The sequence below is a fragment of the Myxine glutinosa genome, chromosome 2 (assembly GCF_964187855.1).
Source record: "Myxine glutinosa chromosome 2, kmMyxGlut1.1, whole genome shotgun sequence".
Lineage (NCBI taxonomy): Eukaryota > Metazoa > Chordata > Myxini > Myxiniformes > Myxinidae > Myxine > Myxine glutinosa.
The window spans coordinates 18,197,705-18,213,852 of record NC_136262.1 but is presented as its reverse complement, the minus strand read 5'-3'; the positions used below and the strand labels follow the sequence as shown (position 1 = coordinate 18,213,852).

The following is a 16,148-nucleotide window of genomic DNA, read 5'->3' as shown; positions in this document are numbered from 1 at the left end:
CGTGCCATGGATGATCAAGGCGGTCAGATGCCGGTGGGGGAGATAGAAGAGGGGTTAGTCAACCCAGGGAGGAGATGGGAGAGATAGAGGAGGAGGTTGAAGAAGGTGCGGTAGAGGGGGTTGCAGGCGCACAAGATGGCGGCGCCTCGCACGTGGTCTCGGCAGCACAAGATGGCGGCGCCTCACACGTGGCCGCGGTAGCCGCGCCCGCTGCACAAATCGGGCAAATAAGAGCAATTCTAAAACAAAAAAATACCATTTTCCCCAAAGTACTTGCTCACTATTGTGCCCAAATTTCAGCTTCCGAGCTCAAAGAAGGGGCTGAGATATCACCCGGACAAACAAACAAACAAACGGAGTGAAAACCGAGTCGTCGCTTTTGGCATGCTTCACATCACCGGCCTCCCTTTGGTGCCCGGTGATGACGTCATGCAGCGCCTGGAGATGGAATCGGAATGGAATGGTGTACAATAAAATACTTTCACATAAATAACAATTTGCAAGAAATAAATACAAAAACACATTTCCTCATCTCAATCCACAATCTGGCTCTCTCTCATTACCTTGAGATTCATGTCTGCAATTTTCTTATCTTTGTTTGAAAGAGCCTTCTTTTTCAAAGCCTCCTTCTCTCTCGCCATCGCCAAATGGCAATAATTCTGTAATGGCAAAAACCTTTATATAAACCAACAGCATCTCATCGTTAAGTATCAACAAAATGTTTGCTTAAGCATTACATTCACACAAAAACAGGTCACACTGACACCTCGCCCTGCTTGTGAAACATCAAAATGACAGTTCATAGCTGAGACGATAAAACAATCACAGAAACGGTAAACAATTGTTAAATCATTGCCACTTCAGGTAAATACTTAACTTGAGTAACTAATTATACAGTTTCTGAATGAAGAAAAGGTGCTATAAATAACTCACAACTCTGTATATAAAGATACTGTGGGATCACATACTGTATATCCAACACCAAATGCTAGCAGACATCTCCCCAAGCTAACATCCATCCAAGGGACGGTGAACCTTGCTTGGGAAGCACCATTTCGATAGTTGAAACAGAATCAAACTCAGACAAGACAGTGCAAAGATCAGTGTGCTTCCTCTGCACTATCTTTTTGAACAGACAATTAACAGTCACCAATGTATTAATAAATCAAATGAACAAGCAAACACAGAATACTAGTACTCTAGTAGCTCATGGTGGTTGAGTATGCACTTTATTGTACAGACCTAAACTCTTCAGGAATCCACTAATTGAAGGTCCAGGAACAATATTTGGTTGGTAACACATTTGCCACTGACGGCGAAATAGCTGAAATGGCCATACCCCTTTTTGGGCCACGCCCCCTTTTTTGCCGTGACTGTATCTACAGAACCGTTGGACCTAGGAGGTTGCCCGACCACTCAAAATTTGCGCAATGGCCACATTATGGGGGGTCAGTAATACATTTTCATATCCAAAAGTCAATGGTTTTTAAGATAATTGCCAAAAACCGATTTCAACATGTTACGAACTACAATTGTATGATACCACCAAGGCCACAACATTATATGACACTTATACCTTTTGCATCATCCTATTTTGGAATTTACTTATTTGGATTTCTACACTTTTCGCCTTTACTACAGCCACAAAACGTGACACATTTAATGTTCCTGTCTCTGCAAGTGCACGTTTTGGTACTCATACATGCTCTTGGGCATTTGCATGGAGGAGGCAGGTCATCGGGCCTGCACGATACTGGCAGTATCACTGGTGTTATGCCAACGTCCGTTGCTTCATACCCATACTGGAGTGGATCTGGTTTGGTGACGGCAGGAGTTGGGGCTTGCAACCACATCTTACACTGAAGAAATGCTCGCTTTATGTGTTCTCGTAGCGTTGATGAACAGCACACAAGCTGGTTGAAGTCCAGTTCTTTCTTGGAGTTGTGGTACTGCTCCCATCGATATTCATCGAAAGTGGAACAGTCGGTCTTCTTTAATCCAGACACAAGGAACTTTTCAGCATTGCTTGTTATCTGTGGTGACAGTTCTTCTACACCAAACCCTTCCAGTAGGGAGAGATCGATGGATGCTTTCAGGCCAGACAGCTTTGGACCCACCTTGCTGGTACTGTCGCAACCGCTGAGAGCATGAATGGCTGGGAGACACGACACCAAACCGTTGTCCAGTTGATCAACCAACATGTGGACTGGTACAGTTTTCTTTGTTTTCCGGTTACCAAGCTTCACGTACAGCTTTTGTAGTTGCCAGGTTGTGTTGAAGTGGAAGATGAGGTTGACAAAGACATCTGTGTCAGGCGAGTCGACCAAGACTGATTGAACCCCGTGTTTCACAACACCATCATTAATATGGAACATGATTCTGTCGTCGGCTTCTTCTTGGTTGCTTGAGAGCTCTGCGATCTGTGTTTCAGTGCCAGCTAACAGTTTCCTGCATTCACCCCCATATACTCCTCCAAAGAATATTTCCTTGTCCGACTCGACATTCTGCAGCATCCACTTGAAGACATACTCCTGCAACCGAACTTTGTTCAACATTGAGCTCCAGAACATATCAAGATCGACAGGGAGTTTCTGATTGTCAGACCCAATGGTGATTGTGATTTGTTCTGAGGAACTTCGCTGTGCCCGTTCCATTTGCTTGATTGATGATTTTTGATAAACATCAAAAATAATGTCTATTCTTGTGGACACGGAGCCTGTAGCAAGAATCCTGTTGGAAAGACTCTCAGCCAATTCCCCGAATGTGTGAAGGCCCATCTTTTTCATCGGTAGTTTACGCACAAGTGCCATGAAGTCCACTATTGTCATCTGAGCGTCACTCTTTACATTCCTCGTCTCCTGTGGAAGGCGACTGACAAGTTCCCTGGCTAAGGAGGCTTTATCGGGCTTCTTCAATTTGATGCCATCTTTACATTCAGTGGTGAGGAACTGGGATGTGCTGGTCAATTCATACTTCAGGAGTTCTAGCATGCTGTACCCTCTTTCTCTAGCATAGTCAATGTACCTAACCGTTTCCGCTGCATCCTTTTTCGCCATCGATTTCTTCGCTGTGAACGGAGTAGAAGTACGTTTCACGAAAACAGTCTTGCGGTTGGTAGGGATTGTATCATGTAGGTGCTTCTCCTTATCCTGAAATCTGGTCTCAACAAACTCTTCATAACTCTTCTCACCAATTTCCAGGCATTCAAGTAATCCGTCGACAACCTCCTGGGGAATGTCAGCTCCAGTAGAGATGTTCTGAAGTCTGATTCCAGCGTCGAACGGATTGTTGATGGATTTTATGTAATCCAGAAGGGCCTTTGCACGAACATGGCCAATCTTCGTAGAACTTGGATTGAACTCATGGTGTAGGCTCAGCTCACTGTCATCTTTGTCTCCCAAGTTGCACCATTCCAGCAGCTGTGCCACATGAAGATCTTTCTCATGCTTTAGGAGATTCCATAAGGCTACTGCTTCTTTCTGTCTGGTCATCCCAATGATACCTCCAGCAACCTTGGCGGGTTTATTGTAACACTTCTCGAGTGCCATGTCAAATCCTACTGCACTGCCTTGTCGGGTAGTGTGGTACATCACCCATCCACCATCTGTAAAGCATCTGTAGATACCCGGGCCATCAGAGAACACTTTAACACTTCACCTAAACACCTTCACCTAAGAACAGAGGAGAAAGAGTTAAATTGCCTGTAATCTAGGCCTCTTCGGCCTCTACTTGCTTCTCGGTGCGACGCCATGTTGTTTTATGGGATACCGCTGCCTGCATGCAGGCTCAACGACAAAACACCCATGACCGGAATTTCTAGCCATGTCTAGACTCTAGTCTTGACTCTAGTCTAGACTCTAGTCTAGTCTAGACTCTTCAGGAATCAAGTAATTGAGCAATAGGAACAGGAACAGGAACAATTACGAATAATATTGTAGTTCGTAACATGTTGAAATCGGTTTTTGGCAATTATCTTAAAAACCATTGACTTTTGGATATGAAAATGTATTACTGACCCCCCATAATGTGGCCATTGCGCAAATTTTGAGTGGTCGAGCAACCTCCTAGGTCCAACGGTTCTGTAGATACAGTCACGGCAAAAAAGGGGGCGTGGCCCAAAAAGGGGTGTGGCCATTTCAGCTATTTCGCCGTCAGTGGCAAATGTGTTACCAACCAAATATTGTTCCTGGACCTTCAATTAGTGGATTCCTGAAGAGTTTAGGTCTGTACAATAAAGTGCATACTCAACCACCATGAGCTACTCTAGTATTAAGATATGCCCAGTCATACAAAACACCACCTGCAGATGCCCAGAAACACTTATTATTTTTATTTTTTGGAATTTATTTATCAAATGAACACTTTTTTTTGAGAAGTCAGAACTGTTGCCAAGCTCATTCCCACAGTTTAAATTTCGAAATTTAGCTCAGGTTAAGATATTCCAGAGTTTCGCGAATTTAGTTGCAATTAAATAAAGGCACAAACACTTTTTTTTTTTTCTTTTTTTTTGTATACAAGATCGAGGCTCGTGAAAGAGCTAACAATAATCACAAAAAAGACAAACCGACACACAAAACACAAAAAAACAAGGGGAGCGGCAGACAAGATGGGGAGAGAGGGGGAAGGACACAAACACAACATTTGAGAGCAGGGACATCGGGAGGACTTGGGGGGAAGTGGGAGAGGAACAAGTGAATCCACTTGGATTCCGCCCAGGTTGGCACATGGAAATTATGATGGAGCATAATTATCATCTCGGGTCAAGATTTGAAATTATGCCATGGTTTTTGTAAAATTGCGACTAGTATTCACATTATGTTCATATTCATTCACATTCACAGGGTCCTCTGGGTCCTCTGGGCATTTGGGTCCTCTGGGTCATTTTCTGGTCTGGGTCTGGCAAATTTTCATTGACATTTGCCCAGTTTCAACTTTTATTGACCCAGAGGGTCATTTGGGTCCTCTGGGTCATTTGGGTCCTCTGGGTCATTTGGGTCCTCTGGGTCCTCTGGGTCATTTGGGTCCTCTGGGTCATTTGGGTCCTCTGGGTCATTTGGGTCCTCTGGGTCATTTGGGTCCTCTGGGTCATTTGGGTCCTCTGGGTCATTTGGGTCCCCTGGGTCATTTGGGTCCCCTGGGTCATTTGGGTCCTCTGGGTCATTTGGGTCCTCTGGGTCATTTGGGTCCTCTGGGTCATTTGGGTCCTCTGGGTCATTTGGGTCATCTGGGTCATTTGGGTCCTCTGGGTCATTTGGGTCCTCTGGGTCATTTGGGTCCTCTGGGTCATTTGGGTCCTCTGGGTCATTTGGGTCCTCTGGGTCATTTGGGTCCTCTGGGTCATTTGGGTCCTCTGGGTCATTTGGGTCCTCTGGGTCCTCTGGGTCCTCTGGGTCCTCTGGGTCCTCTGGGTCATTTGGGTCCTCTGGGTCATTTGGGTCCTCTGGGTCATTTGGGTCCTCTGGGTCATTTGGGTCCTCTGGGTCCTCTGGGTCCTCTGGGTCATTTGGGTCCTCTGGGTCATTTGGGTCCTCTGGGTCATTTGGGTCCTCTGGGTCATTTGGGTCCTCTGGGTCATTTGGGTCCTCTGGGTCATTTGGGTCCTCTGGGTCATTTGGGTCCTCTGGGTCATTTGGGTCCTCTGGGTCCTCTGGGTCATTTGGGTCCTTTGGGTCCTCTGGGTCATTTGGGTCCTCTGGGTCATTTGGGTCCTCTGGGTCATTTGGGTCCTCTGGGTCATTTGGGTCCTCTGGGTCATTTGGGTCCTCTGGGTCATTTGGGTCCTCTGGGTCATTTGGGTCCTCTGGGTCATTTGGGTCCTCTGGGTCATTTGGGTCCTCTGGGTCATTTGGGTCCTCTGGGTCATTTGGGTCCTCTGGGTCATTTGGGTCCTCTGGGTCATTTGGGTCCTCTGGGTCATTTGGGTCCTCTGGGTCATTTGGGTCCTCTGGGTCATTTGGGTCCTCTGGGTCCTCTGGGTCATTTGGGTCCTCTGGGTCATTTGGGTCCTCTGGGTCATTTGGGTCCTCTGGGTCATTTGGGTCCTCTGGGTCATTTGGGTCCTCTGGGTCATTTGGGTCCTCTGGGTCATTTGGGTCCTCTGGGTCATTTGGGTCATTTGGGTCCTCTGGGTCATTTGGGTCCTCTGGGTCATTTGGGTCCTCTGGGTCATTTGGGTCCTCTGGGTCATTTGGGTCCTCTGGGTCATTTGGGTCCTCTGGGTCATTTGGGTCCTCTGGGTCATTTGGGTCCTCTGGGTCATTTGGGTCATTTGGGTCCTCTGGGTCATTTGGGTCCTCTGGGTCATTTGGGTCCTCTGGGTCATTTGGGTCCTCTGGGTCATTTGGGTCCTCTGGGTCATTTGGGTCCTATATTCCTATCCTATAACATATATATCTCCTATAACCTATCCTATAAATATAGATTTGATGACGTCATGTTTACACATCTGAGCGACAGAAATGAGCGACAGAAATGAGCGACAGAAATGGGTGACAGAAACTAGCTTCACTTTTGAGCGCCCGAAATTCCCAGGCAAACGCTATAACGCACCAGGTTTACAACCTGTGCGTTAATAAAACATATGAACGCTGCAAGGACTCTGGGGTGAATTACCGGGGGTAGAAAAGATCAAGGTTTTCGATGGGGGAAGATAAGAGATGGTGGTGAACAGCTGTTTTAAAGACCTGGAGGGAGGAGTGGGATTGAATGGAGTGGGGGAGTTTGTTCCAGAGGCGGGAGAAATGGGGAATGAAAGAGTGAAGGTGAGCAGCGAGCCTAGACTTTGGCAGTTTAACCATAAGAGGGTTGCAGGCAGATCTTGTGCGACCTGAAGGAATATTTGGGGGACAGAGCACAGAGAGAGCTGGGGGAGCAAGGCCAGAGAGGAGTCGGTAGAAGACAGAAAGACCACCAACCTGCCTGCGGTGAGCGAGTGAAAGGCCCTCGGAGTTGACTACATCGCAGGAGATTCCAATGATTCTGAAAGCTTTGGCCTCAACAGCGTGAAGCCGAGCAAGGTGTGAGGCAGGAGCACCAGCCCAGAGGGGGGAACAGTATTCCATTGAGCTGCGGATGAAAGCCTTGTATGTGGTGAGGAGCTCAGGTGTGCCAAGGAAGGACTTCGCACGACGGAGGATGCCCAGTCGGCGACTGGCTTTGTAGGCCAGCTTGGAAATGTGGTTTTCCCAAGAAAGATCATGGCAGATAGTGAGACCCAAAAGCTTGAGCGACAGAACTTCTTGGAGAGGATTGTTGAGAAAGTAGATGGGAGGGTTGTCCAGTCGGTCCTTTCGGAGAGACATTGTAAGAGTGTGAGATTTGTCAGGATTGAAAGACATGTTCCACTTGTTTGACCAGTCTGTGATTTTGTCCAGGTCTGCAGAGAGTGAGGAGGCTGCAGACTGCCGATCTGAGGGATGAGGAATGGAGCGGCAGATAGTGGAGTCATCAGCAAAGAGATAGAGAGGATTTTCCAGAGAGTCGGAGAGGTCATTGATGAAGACCAGAAATAGCACAGGGCCCAGAACACTGCCTTGGGGAACTCCAGCCAGAACAGGAAGGGAAGATGAGAGAAATCCATTCAGGGCCACACGTTGCCTACGACCAGAGAGGAAATCCGCAAGCCATGAGTGGAGATTTCCCTGAATACCATAGGAGGTGAGTTTGGTGAGCAGAGCTGGGTGCCAGACTGTATCGAAGGCACGTGATATGTCAAGTGAGACAGCTCTGATTTCCTGTTTGGCATTGAGGACCTCCATCCATTGTTGAGACAGCAGAAGCAACATGTCCAGAGTAGAATGACCTGGTCTGAATCCAAATTGATGATCAGAGATCAAGCCATTGGAGAAGAGGAAGGATTTGATATCTGAAGCAATGATGGATTCCATGACTTTGCTGATAATTGGGAGCAGGCTGATTGGTCTGTAGTTGCAAGGATCTGTTTTTGCACCTTTTTTGTGTAAAGCGGTAATGTTTGCTGATTTCCAAGATGCTGGCAGATGACCTTGAGCAAAAGAGAGGGTGAAAAGAACAGAGAGAGGGTGAGATAGAGCGGCAGAGCAGGATTTTAGGACCCGAGGGCTGATGCCATCTGGGCCAGTTGCAGAATCAGAGTCGAGGTTTGATAAAAACTTCTCCACCTTGTCAGGAGAGAAGGACACAGAGTCCAGGAGCAGTTGGGTTCGACTGGGAAAGGTGGGAACAGAGAGAGATGGGTTTGAGACACAAGATTTTGAGGCAAACACAGAGTTGAGGCATTCGGCTTTGTCACGTGCGGTGTCAACTGTGTAGCCATTTGAGGTAAGGGAGGGTATGGAGGGGGAACAAACACTAGAAACGGATTTGACCAGACGCCACCAGGATTTGGAGGAAGGAGACAGGTTTGAGAGTTCAAACTTGAGTGTGGAGAGATAGTGCTTCCTGGCACTCCTGAGGGTAGAAACACACTTGTTTCGAGCTTGGTGGAAGGAACTGAGATTGCCTTCAGTTGGATTTGCCTTCCAAGAGGCAAAGGCAAGTTGTTTCAGGGCAACTGCCTCACCACAAGATTCAGTGTACCATGGACGGGAGGAAGGGTAAGACAACTGAAGACGAGATGGGATAAATCTGTGCATGAGAGAGAGCAGTTTGCTTTGGAAGAATTCCCAGGAAGAATTGATGTCAGAGGCATTAGAGATGGGAGACCAGTCCAGTTGATTGATGGCTGCTTGCAGACCGTGCCAGTCGGCCTGAGTGAAATGCCAGACTCGTCGGCGCTGAGGAGGCTCTCTGAGAATGGCCAGTGAGATGTCCACTTTAACAAGCACATGATCAGAAGAACCGATTGGAGCAGAAGAAGAGCAGCAGACATTTGCAGGGAAGTTAGTCATAACCAAGTCCAGAAGAGAAGATACTCCATTGACTGAGATCCGGGTTGGGAAATTGACAGATTGTGTCAGTCCCAATGAGTCGCAGAAGTCCTTTGCTGAGGTGCCATGGCTGGTGAGAGATGAACCCACACCCAGCCAGCTGGCATGATGACAGTTGAAGTCACCACATATGAGGAAGAGAGAGTTTGGATGAGTTGATAGAAGTTGGTCCATGTTGTCCGACAGAGAAATGTAAATGGAGTCATCACTGTTTGGAGGACGGTACAGAACACATATGAACAAAAGGTGGGAGCGGAGAGGAAGCCGTAGCCAGAGGTACTCCTGTGGGTGGGGTGGAGAGAGGGCAGTGCAGGGAGAGTGAGGAAGAGAGTTTTTGATAAAGATAGCCACCCCACCACCAGGACGAGGATCAGGTCTATCGTACCGGAGGAGGGAGTAACCAGGAAGAGATATTAAGGAATCAGAGACATCTTGAAGGAGGAAAGTTTCTGTTAAGCAGATCAAGTCTGGATTTTCAGAAGCAACCTGAATGGAGAGATCAATCAGGTTTGAGCGAAGGCCCCGGATGTTTGAGGTCCATACCGTTAGTGAGGAGAGATGGGGAGCATCGGGTGCAGGACAGGGGAGGGGAGGGGTAGGGTCAGATGAAGGGTGAGAGGGGGATGTAGGAAGAGCAGTTGATAGTGTGTCAGAGATTACAGAGGAGTTACAAGAAAGGGAAGGATGAGGAGGACGAAAGGTTTGATGGTGATGGAATGAGGCACAGTGAGAGTTTGTTTGAGGGGGGGCAGAGGAAAGTAGAAGGTTGGGGGAGGTGGGGGTATGACATAGGAGGGAGAGGAAGTGGGGAGGAGGCAGCTTTGAGAAGGAGGTGGGAGGAGGGAGAATTTGGGAGGGATGGTTGGGGGGGAGATTTGAAGGGGAGGGGCAAGGTGGGAGTTTAGAAAGTGGATGATTAATGAAAGATGCACATATATAACAAATTGGGTTTGTTGTGATTTTCAAGTTAGCGATTCGTTTAAGAACGATGGAGGAGGGATGGAATGAATGAGAATTTAGAGCATGGAGTGATTTGGAATCATAAGAGATTGAATATTTTTTTGAAATGGAATGAGATGAAGAGGAAATTGAAAGGAGCCTTTTAAATAAGAAGAAAAACAGCGTGTTGTAATAAACCACTGAATAAAACAATGAAGGGGATAGTTGAAACATATTTAAACAGAACTGTGAAGAACAATCGTATATTCACAAAAATACCAATGGGGAGAGGAAGCCTAGCGCGACGACCACGAGTCACTTGAACAGGGCAAAAGGTGGAAGGCAAGGGGAAAATGGGGGCGGGGAGAGGAGAGGAGAGTTGAACAAGGATGGATGAAGGGTGGGTGAAGGGGAGGGGTTTGGGAAGAGGGAAGCGGGACGCGTAAAGGGATGGGAGGCTAAAGCAGTGCCATAGAATATGACAGTGCCCTCTCATTTTACCGTGACATTCATTTCTGCACTTTTCTTCTCTTTGTTTGAAAGAGCCTTCTTTTTCAAAGCCTCATTCTCTCTCGCCATCGCCAAATGGCAGTCATTCTGTAATGGAAGCAAGCTTTATATATAAACCAACAGCATCTCATCGTTAAGTATCAACAAAATGTTTGCTTAAGCATTACATTCACACAAAAACAGGTCACACTGACGGTCTAGCACGAGCTCCATAAACTTTCAACCCTACATTTGGGGAGAATGCATGTTTTAACTATAACAGCACACAGTGGAGCGCATACCTCCACCAGGCTGAACAGTTTACATTTTGTATCCCACTGATGGGCCTGATCTGAATCCAGACCTTAACCAAAATCGGAATCAGCTCGTTATTGTCACCTCCCCAACTCATCCACCAAGATTTGTCATAATCCGTCCACAACTTTTTGAGATATTGTGCTATATATCGATTTTGGCCCCATCTCTCAATGGCGAAGAATCACCCAAAAAAATTCTTCTATCCAGATTCAGATCCAGATCTTCACCAAAATTGAAACAAATCGGCCTTTTCACACACCCAACCTGTCCACCATGTCTCGGCCGAATTCCTCCCTACATTTTTGAGATATCCTCACAAACAAACAGACAAATGAAGATGAACACACAACTTCCGTCCACCTCTGGTGGCAGAGGTAAAAATAGTAGTTTTAACTCACCTTAGTTTCACCACATTTTTTCGCATTAAACATGCCCACCCTCTTCGAGTAGTCGCAATACTTGTTGTATTCCTCCAAAGAGCAAGTGACCTGAAATAAAGGAGGTTCCAAAAGTGTCAGGGAATATGCACATTTACTCTGAATACACATTGCACCACTTATGCCGAATACTGTTGCATTCACAGTTTAACTATTATGGGAGAGCGATGTTTTTATCAGTTCAGGAAGGTTTTCATTCTCAAAGCAGACCACCTATCACAATACCACATTCTGGACTCTCACCACTGCACTGCTCACCACTTTGCAAGTGCAAATGTACTCCATAGAGCATTGCAAACTGTGTGTTACTGCAAGAGACATCACAGGACAATGCCACATACTTTGTAAGAAACTGTGACTGTTATTAAAAATAAATTGCATTCCAACTCAACTCCATGAAATGGCCTACTATTGTCTCCATAATGTGAGGGAGTAAGGGAAATTGAGAACTACTTGGAGACCGACGAATAAAGCATAGTGATGTTATTTGCTTGAAAATTGAGTTTTGTCTGTACAATTCAAATTACTGTAGTTATTCCAATAAATGCCTTGGACTTTTTAATATCGTCTTGACGAGCACAAGGCCAGTTACTGAAATACATGATTCACTATTATTCACTTTATTGGGTGATAATATTTCCCTTCCAGAAGAGGGTGGATGTTTATTTGAAATTTGCCATTTATTGGAATAATAACGGTCTTTATAATATTTCACAATGTATTGGGTACTATTATAATGTCCACAATAAAATTCAACGACCTCAAAATCCCAAATTTGGCAACCACCCTGGGTTTCTTATGATTACCAGGATTCGAGAAAAACTATATTTTGTCATCTATTTCGGCCATCTTGAATTTTAGTGTTTTACATGAATTTCTTTTTTAAACTCTGGAGGGCTCCTAGGCTAACATTAATTAGTAGGCCCCAAGGGGAGCCTCATTCCAAATATTGTGCTTTTATCTGCCCGGTAACGGTAATTTCACCGATCCACCTGACTATCTCATCCTGCTCTCTGCTCACCATTCCTTCTGCTCTCTGCTCACCATTCCTTCTGCTCTCTGCTCACCCCATGTCCTGCTCTCTCCCCTCCCCCCCCCCCCCCACCCCCAGTCCTACACTTCCCCTCCTCTCCACCTTACCGGTGCCCTCATCCCCCTCCCCGCCTCCCTTAGTATTCCCGTCAGTGAAGCGACTCTATTGCCAGCCGGGTACCTTTGCTAGCGGACAACAAGTGAATCCTCTTGGATTGCGCTGAGGTTCGGGCATGGAATTTCGAGCCTCGATCATGGTTCGAGCCTCGATCTTGTATACAAAAATAATAATAATAATAATAATAATAATAAGAACCTTGGGCCGAACCTCGCGCTTCACCAGTGCGCGTGCGCGAATTTACGTCACGTCGGCAGCGAGAAGGGGTTCCCCAACACGAACCAATCAGGAACTGCCACGTCACACTTATATGATCTCAGAATTCCTGTGACAGGAATTCGCGTTACACTGGCTGGAAGTCATTCGCTAGAGGCGCTTCCTCAGCGCTAATAAACCTGACATGAACATATCTGGTGCCAACGCGTTACTTCCAATAACTGCCACTAAACAACCCTCCACAGCCCACCTCCTCCCCACACCCCTCTCCAATAAACATAACCACACATCCAAAGATAGGGGCAATACCCCTGGCACTCACCTGGTAGAACAAACAATATACTGCACTGACTAAAGGTATGTTCAACCAATTTCAATGATTGCTAGAAGACAGGGGAGCATATAGAATCATACTAACATAATCATAAGACTTTAAACAGACAAACCAAAAAATACCTATTTTGGGGACCCACTCTCCCCCCTCCCCGCACCCCCTTTAACCCCACATACCTCCTCAGACTCCAATTTTTCTAATGCCTTGAACAAACATTGGTACATGATGGGTGATGAAGGTTGTGGTGAAGTTTCCTTGAAATTGCGTGTGTAGTTTCTGAGAAGAAAGCAAATACCTATTTCAGGGGGCAACCACCCCCCCCCCCCCCCTGTAGACCCCTAAAGGGGCAGATTTTTCTTTATGTCGTGAACAAACTTTGGTACAGCATGGGTGGTGAAGGTTGTGGTCAAGTTTCATCGAAATAGTGTGTGTAGTTTCAGAGAAGAAAGGAAATATCTATTTTGAGGGGTCAAACCTAGACCCCCTTTGACTCCCCATATATCCCCATAGACTTCAATTTTCTCAGTGCAGTGAACAAACTTTGGTACATCACGGGTGATGAAGGTTGTGGTCAAGTTTCATTGAAATAGTGTTTGTAGTCTCAGTGGAAAAAGCAAATTCCTATTTTGGAGGGTCAAACCTGGATCCACTTTGACCCCGGTAAACCCCCTTAGAACCCGATTTTTTTTACGCCGTGAACAAACTTTAGTCACAACAAAACAAATATAATTTGTGCCAAATTTGGTCGCAATCCCATCATCGGTTTCGGATAAGAAGTTGCAAGTGTTTACGGACAGACTGACGGACGACGACGAGCCATCGCATAAGCTTCCCTGAACTTCGTTCTGGGTGGCCTAAAAATCTGGAAATGTAAACTGAAATTCACATGAAGTAGTCGCACATTATTGTTAGTGCAGGGGAGGGAGGGTGGGTCGGGTATGCTATCGCACCTGGTTATCACTTGTTATATAGCCTTCCTTTTTCAGATGCTTCAGCCGCCATGGTTCCTTGAAATAATTTTCAAGAATTGGATCATGCAAGCCGTTGTATTCTGGCTTCAACAACAGCATGGTGGGATCCTCCAGGTTGAATTCTTTTGAAGGCTTGTAAAGCTGTAAAGTGTGGAAGAAGCACAGTTAAAATTATTCCGCCATGTCATGGACAATGTTTTTCTTACTCATTATGAAGAAAAAAAATTCATAAATAAGCTGGAAGATCATTTTAAACATTTTAAAACCTTGAATGAAGATTTAATTTCCAAATGGCTGTTTTGCACATGGATGACAAAGAAACATTTGGATGTGCACACATGTTACAAAAGTGCGATATGTATTGAACATGTGATCCACCTCCTGTATTTTGCAGTCGCAGCCCAAGATCGTCAACTCCGCACAGAAACACGTCATCGTTTTCAATCCGTCCATCTTGATGCAATTAGCCTGGTGTTGGCTTAGCGGTTAGGGTGCCGGCTTAGGATCCCAGGATCCTGGGTTTGTTGGCTTAGCGGTTAGGGTGCCGGCTTGGGATCCCAGGATCCTGGGTTTGTTGGCTTAGCGATTAGGGTGCCGGCTTGAGATCCCAGGATCCTGGGTTTGTTGGCTTAGCAGTTAGGGTGCCGGCTTAGGATCCCAGGATCCTGGGTTTGTTGGCTTAGCGATTAGGGTGCCGGCTTGAGATCCCAGGATCCTGGGTTTGTTGGCTTAGCAGTTAGGGTGCCAGCTTGGGATCCCAGGATCCTGGGTTTGTTGGCTTAGCGATTAGGGTGCCGGCTTGGGATCCCAGGATACTGGGTTAGTTGGCTTAGCGGTTAGGGTGCTGGCTTGGGATCCCAGGATCCTGGGTTCGTTGGCTTAGCGATTCGGGTGCCGGCTTGTGATCCCAGGATCCTGGGTTCGTTGGCTTAGCAGTTAGGGTGCTGGCTTTGGATCCCAGGATCCTGGGTTCGTTGGCTTAGCGATTAGGGTGCCGGCTTGGGATCCTAGGATCCTGGGTTCGTTGGCTTAGCAGTTAGGGTGCCGTCTTGGGATGCCAGGATCCTGGATTCGTTGGCTTAGCGGTTAGGGTGCCGGCTTGGGATCCCAGGATCCTGGGTTCGTTGGCTTAGCGGTTAGGGTGCCGGCTTGCGATCCAGGATCCTGGGTTCGAATCCCGGTCGATCGCTTAATTAACACCAGGGAAGGTGACTCAGCCTGTCATCCTTCCAAGCTTGGCAAATTGAGTACCAGTTCACTGGTAATTCCCTGTGTGTCGCAAGAGGCGACTAACAGGGTTGGCGGCAGGAAGGGCATCCGGCCATAAAACATTGCTTCAAAAAGGGGACCACGGTGCCCGAAAAAGGCCAACCCCCTGCTCTGCGGGGAAAAATGGGGTCTAAAGGTGGTTCATCTTGATGCAATTCCTTTCCTCCAGAAAATAAATTACATTTGCGACTTTCAACTTCAAGTTTTGAAAAAGTGGAAAAACTCATCCGGGATGTTACGAATGAATGAGTGAGTGGTCATGATGTTGGCAATCTTGCTGAAGGATCAATGTTGAAGGAGGAAAATAAAACACAAAAGAACGAGCGTTTATTATCAATTTTCAAACATCTATATCAATGCAAGAGACGAGATGGAAGGGAAGTGGTGTGAGAATGGTGAAGGGTAGGCAGGGACAGAAATACAACTTTGTGTGGCAAGGGTGCCCGGAGGGCGTGAATGGTGTTGGTGTCCTGTTTTCTGAGGAGTTTGTAGACAGTGTGGTGAATGTGACTAGAGTGAGTGATAGGTTGTGGATGGTGAAAATGATGATTGGAAAGCTCTTGGTGAACGTCATCTCGGGATATGCTCCGCAGGTTGGTCGGAGCGATGAAGAGGACAAGTTCTGGTGTGCGATAGAGAAGCTGATGGAAAACGTGAAAGATGAGGAAGTTGTTGTGGGAGGAGGAGACCTAAATGGACATGTGGGAAGGAGCATGGACGGTTTTGAGGGAGTTCATGGGGTTTACGGATATGGTGTGAGAAATGGAGAAGGTGAAAGGATTTTGGAGTTTGCTGATGGAGCTGATTTGTTGATTTGTAACACTCAGTTCCAGAAAGGGGAAAATAAGCTTGTTACATATGTTACGGGGTCCCCCCCTTACCTCTGGTCTCGGTAGACCTCCGAACCCCGAGAGGGTCCCCGGCAGAAAGATGTGTTATCCTTAGTTGAAATCCAGCAAATAATGAAACCCTCAATGGAACCAGCAAATGAAACAGTCAAATCAACAAGTCAAGTGAATCCACTTGGATTCCGCCCAGGTTGGCACATGGAAATTATGATGTAGCATAATTATCATCTCGGGTCAAAATTTGAAATTATGCCATGGTTTTTGTAAAATT

The 16,148-nt window shown here is 46.5% G+C and overlaps 1 protein-coding gene across 1 annotated transcript in view; it reads right to left on the bottom strand.

The window, feature by feature from the left end:
* The window catches only part of LOC144890757 (uncharacterized), a 127,649-nt gene that overhangs the window by 21,149 nt on the left and 90,352 nt on the right, over window positions 1–16,148 (bottom strand). Inside the window, exons 4-7 of the mRNA XM_078772566.1 lie at window positions 13,740–13,901; window positions 11,051–11,140; window positions 10,347–10,442; window positions 564–659 (exon numbers count right to left, since the gene is read on the bottom strand). Coding sequence (XP_078628692.1) covers window positions 564–659; window positions 10,347–10,442; window positions 11,051–11,140; window positions 13,740–13,901 — 444 coding nt within the window. The remainder of the gene's footprint in view (window positions 1–563; window positions 660–10,346; window positions 10,443–11,050; window positions 11,141–13,739; window positions 13,902–16,148) is intronic.